This window comes from Amphimedon queenslandica, unplaced genomic scaffold (assembly GCF_000090795.2).
Source record: "Amphimedon queenslandica unplaced genomic scaffold, v1.1 AMPQUscaffold_11636, whole genome shotgun sequence".
Lineage (NCBI taxonomy): Eukaryota > Metazoa > Porifera > Demospongiae > Haplosclerida > Niphatidae > Amphimedon > Amphimedon queenslandica.
Genome location: NW_003548122.1, coordinates 1,953 through 7,331, shown reverse-complemented (window position 1 = coordinate 7,331; position 5,379 = coordinate 1,953). Strand labels below are relative to the sequence as shown.

Here is a 5,379-nt window from a genome sequence, read left to right as displayed (position 1 = left end):
AAAACTTCATGCCAGCAAAAAAATCTAATGCACAGACACCTTAAAACCACTTAAATTACAACATTATTATTTATTAATAACAATGGCTTATTGTAATAGTAACAGTAAAATGCTTTACTGCAATAATAATAATAATAATAATAATAATAATTATTATTATTATTATTATTATTATTATTATTTCAACTGTGAAAACATAATATGCATGGACAAGGACTAAGGAACAATATCAAATGAACAGTTAATGACTGGCTGCAACTTGTACAGCAACCATAAGTACTAATAGCTCGACTAATAGTAATGGATTATATATAATATTCAGTAATTGACAACTGAATAATAATTATATACATGTAAGCCTACTAGATACTAACCAGTACTCCATCCACTTCGTGATTTGAAAAACCATGATCCACTGAGCTGCCTTTCTTGATGTTTCAGGCTTTCAGCCTCCTGAGTGAACCTCCATAGCTCCTTGACATCCCTCCCCATTATTCATTAATCATTAATTAAGCTAAACAACTTATTATTCATAGTGTCTATCCCTAAGGACAGTTTCCAGGAACAGTTACACCTAACTCCGGACATCGGTCCAGGAATATTGCGCTAACCGGGTGATTGCCCTTGCCCAGAGGAGGTATGACACGGTTGACCTTTGATAAATAATTGCAAGTTCAATTGCATTCCATTAGTATCACGTGATGCAAAATGGCAGCTTTCTGATGACTGTGTCACAAAACAGGTTTATACTGCAGAAACTATAATGATCCATGACAATCCTTGACAGTTTTGAGAATCACCAGTGCATGGAGAATATATTTTTTTTGCCTATAAACATGAATATAAGAAGGAGAATGAGACAGTGCGTCTTAATGTACTGATACACTACCTTACAGTACTGAGTGTTTCCTCATTGTTTATCTGTGCTGGACTGATGGCAGCTATCATGGCTGTCCTGAAATTACCACCTAAAAAAGACAATTAAAGGTGTATAATACACATGTATACCTTTATCTCTCTCCTCTCTCCCTTCTCTCCTTATCCCACTTTATGCCATATACTACATTATCATACCAAGGTTTTCTTTGAGTAGCCAGGTAAGTACTGAGTCTCTATAAGGTACAAAGTCTCCTTTCTTCTTGGCTGATGCAAGAGCATGAATGACTATAAGTAGCGTTTTCAGCGACTTGTTTATGTTAATTCCTTCCTACCATGAAAGTAATTACATGTGTACATACGCAAGGCTATATAGCCCATGCTTTTTTCCAAAAAATGGCTCCAAAATCACCCCAATTTTTATTACATATTGATGTCCTTATGCTGTGTAGAAAGTTTGAGCCAATACCGACTTAAATTTCTTGAGTTATGGCCATTATAAAAAATGTGCTAAAATCTGAAAATTACCCTGTACAATAATAATAGTCGATGGTTTATGCAGAAAAATGACTATAACATCACCCCAAATTTTTATTACATTTTCTGATAGATATTGATGTTCTTATACTGGGTAGAATATTTGAGCCAATTCTGACTTGAATTTCTTGAGTTACGTGCACATAAAAAATTAAAAATCTAAATATTTTGCAATGATTTATACACAAAGGGATTGAGTGCTAGTGTTCAAGTGCATATAGTGTCCATTACAAATTACCTGAAGTCTTTTCCCTTCAGCTTCAGTGTCTTTAGCTCTCTCACTACCAGCCAGATCAACTAAACTAATCTTGCTAAACTTTATCATTAAGAAAAAACACATTGGTTAATATAAATAATCAAATAATTTTAGTTTGACATCTTGGAAGTAATACCAGTAGCAAAATTAATATATTTATAAAACTTGGCCTATCACTTACTGTGCAGAGGGAAATTCAATAATTGTATTCTATACACATAATTGGATAATAATAGCTCCCGCATACCTTTTCTGCTACCAGTCCAGTCAGAGAGTCTTTCTTCCTTTGTGTTAGTATGATAGTAAAGACAGCGTGTGATCTACTGCTGGTCTCATTCATGTTAGTAGCTGCAACAGTTCTGGAAAAATAAATGTATAACAGACAAAAAATAAATTAAAACTAATAAATATAAAGTACATGTAAAATGTAATAGAAAGTACATGTAACTTTTTCTAGCTCATGCAGAAGTTCTGGTGACTGTAGGAGAGCCCCTTTTAAAATCACAGAGTCTCAAAGTGAGAGTTGCAGTGGACTTAATGGATGAATTAATGAATGACAGACAATATACTTAACTACATTGTCCTCGCCCACGCTAATTGCTGGTGAGGCCAATAATAATAATGGATTATAGCATATTGCAAGATGATAGTAATAACAATAATAATATTAAATATAGTTAGCATTAATCACAGACCTTGCTTTGTTTCCTTCGTCCATTAGTCCATTTATGTTAACAAAAGACGTTACTGCTAGTTTAGCAAGGTTCTCAACGTAAGGTCCTAGCTTTTGATGGTGAAGACTACTGGAAGACTTTGGATTAAGGAGGTCTCTCACTCTCACAATATATCTCCATATATAACTGACCTGAGAGAGGAGAGAGAGAGAGAGAGAGAGAGAAGAGAGAGAGAGAGAGGAGAATAGATAGAGAAGGAAAGAGAGAATAAAGAGGATAAAAAGGAAAAAAGATATATTTAAGAGATGGAAATGGAAAGCAATACAAGATGGTGACTAAATACAAGAGGAATTCACCATGTATACATTTCCCAATATAATCAGTAACACTCGTAATTCAAAACAATCACACAAAAAAGTCTAACTGCAAGTTATTATCCTACTATTACTTGCATGTGCTTGTGTATGCAATGAAGCAAACACTATACTGCTATAGTACATACAGGGAAAGAAAGGAAGATAGGATTAGGATACACTCTACACTACATAGCTACTACAGACTGTAACTGTATTATATACATGTAACTGTAAATACAGACACTTAATGTACATAGAGTATATGGTAGGAAGTCAAGTAGCCAATACTAGCAACAGTTTATCTTTGATGTATTTTACAAATCTACCCTGTTAAATTTTTTTATGTACATGTACATATCCTTTTTTGTACAGTTTCAGTGCAAAACATGCATGTTTTAGTAGTTAAACCATAGGCGGCTGCAGGCCAAGGCATTGGGGGTCATTGCCTAGGTTACCAGAAGTAGAAACAATGCTATTTAACCCTTTTACCACACCCCTTTAATTAGAAATGCCTAGGCTGAGTTGGACTTCTGCAGCCGCCAAAGAGTTAAACATGAATTTGTAAACACTGACATGAAAAAGGATGTAATATTCCCAAAAACACCATGAAGCATGAATCAATCTTCATTAGAAAAGTACAAGTTAGTACAAAAATATGTAAAAGTAGGAAACATAACAAAACAAAATAATTATGCCATTCATTTATCATGTACATGCATTTTACAGATGGACGCTTTTCTATTATTGGACTTTAGATAATAGATAGGTATCTGAGATTGGACTAGACTAAGCCATCATGCTATTATTGCTTATAGCCTTATACTGCTTGATGGCTCACTGGCTTGGCTCAAGGTGCTAGAATCCTGATACTAACTACTCATTCATCTTAAATCATTACCTGGCAGCTTAATTAGTAAGTAAATTCTTGTACACTGCTCATTTTTTTAGAGCCTAAAGCATAAAATATCTCTTTCTGGTATAGTAATAGAAACTAAGAAGAACTTATTGAACTGAGAAGAACAACAGGGATGTCTAGACATTGGACGAAGCCTTGAGAGATATACCTTCTATCATAGCTTGAGCCCTCCATAAGGATGACTTTATGTGCAGTGTTATAGTGATAGCAATAAGTGTATAATGATTGTAGACTTTGAAATAATTATAATAATATCATTATTGATTATAATTATCAAATGAGTTCCTGAAACATGCATTTGAAACATGAAACATGATGAATCATGAAACATACATAAAACATGAATCAGACATGTAACATGAACCAAGACATGAAACACGACATATTACATGAAACATGCGGTCCTAATTTTCAGAGAACTACAGTAGAACACAATAAAAACTTCGCGTTCGGTTTACGTTGACAACGATTAAACTGTAGTGCCCTTTTAATTTTTATTGTAGTTGTTCCGTTCATCGTCCATTGGGTCTGGGCACTACCGTTTTTGTTATCATGAACAATGCTCTAAGCATTGCTCGACTTTTCTCTTTTCTAACAGTTTCTTCAGGAGTCATGCTTTCTTAGATACACTTACAGAACGACTACAAGCCATGATTGATGATAAAACAAGTCAGGTAAGTCGTAAATGTAGCGACATGCATTTTATATAATTCACCCACCTTATTCTCATGTTGCATGATTCAATAGGACGACAAGAAGTAGTCACAAGAAAGTGCTCTGTCAAGCAAAGAAGCACCTATTATATGTGACGTGGTCTGAGAAAATTGACCTTAAGACAAAAAAATTTGAAAAAATATTTTATCATATCAAAAAATTGCTCTTTCCAGTCCCTATCAATTGGTGCTTGTTGCGCGTCAATGCGGCTTACCTATCTCGAGGTATGAGCCTTTGTATATCGTTCTTCCAAGCAAGAAGTGGAGAAATTGTATTACAAATGACATCACATGACTGATCACATGACCATACAATTTTAAAATGGAGAAATAGTTGCTTGATGGTGTTGCTACTTAAAACTCTTGTTCCATCATTGTTTAGGATAAAGACAAAGGTAAGCTTTACAGTAAGTGTGATTGTTTGAGTGGCTGGAGCGTTCTATTTTGTAGGTGCTCGATAAAAATGTGCATAGCATATTGAGTGCTCGAGATTTAGGTTGTCAGTAGTGTGTTATTCGTTCTCTCTTTCCTCTAGACATCAAGCCAACTAAGGAAGAGCCAGTTACCATTCCAGTTATGGTGTGCGTTCCCTCTTAGCCTCTGAGAACAAAGGTAGACTATGGAGTGCTTACAAAACAGACTGTATGTTTTCCATCTATTTCTACTTGTTAGGACATAGTGCCACAGACCTAGAAAAGCAAAGACAAAACATTTAAAACAGTTTCTTAAATTCATGTTGCAAAGATTATTTTTATCATGATAATTATTGTCAAGATATTTGCAGGTAAAGAATGTTATGAATGATCGCTCAACATCATAAAAGATTTGAGAATATACGTTAGATATTTTGTCTCGATTCCTTGTAGCACAGTACATCACTTGTTGTGGTAAGAGTTTGTGTCTACCCTATCTTAGTAGTGTAGCATAGTGTCCTTTACTGTTATTCAGTTGTATTGCTTGATGTGTTAGTTGTATCTAATTGTATTTAAAAGATGTTAATGTGTATTGTGTTCTTATTATTAGTATAACTTACTTTAATAGTGTAGTATAG

General features: G+C 34.3%; 1 protein-coding gene and 1 long non-coding RNA gene across 2 annotated transcripts; one reads left to right on the top strand and one right to left on the bottom strand.

Moving 5' to 3' along the window:
* Window positions 1-885: 885 nt before the first annotated feature.
* LOC100639631 (kinesin-like protein KIF1C) lies at window positions 886-4,267 on the bottom strand. The gene is made up of 6 exons (XM_020005218.1): window positions 4,250-4,267; window positions 2,365-2,534; window positions 1,917-2,028; window positions 1,652-1,729; window positions 1,075-1,207; window positions 886-968 (listed from the first exon to the last, which is right to left on the bottom strand). Exons 1-6 carry the CDS (start codon window positions 4,265-4,267, stop codon window positions 886-888), a joined length of 594 nt encoding a protein of 197 aa, XP_019860777.1.
* Window positions 4,268-4,619: 352 nt separating this feature from the next.
* LOC109589101 (uncharacterized) lies at window positions 4,620-5,018 on the top strand. The gene is made up of 3 exons (XR_002188528.1): window positions 4,620-4,723; window positions 4,864-4,940; window positions 5,001-5,018. It is a non-coding gene; the product is annotated as an uncharacterized LOC109589101 (long non-coding RNA).
* The last annotated feature ends 361 nt before the right edge of the window (window positions 5,019-5,379 follow it).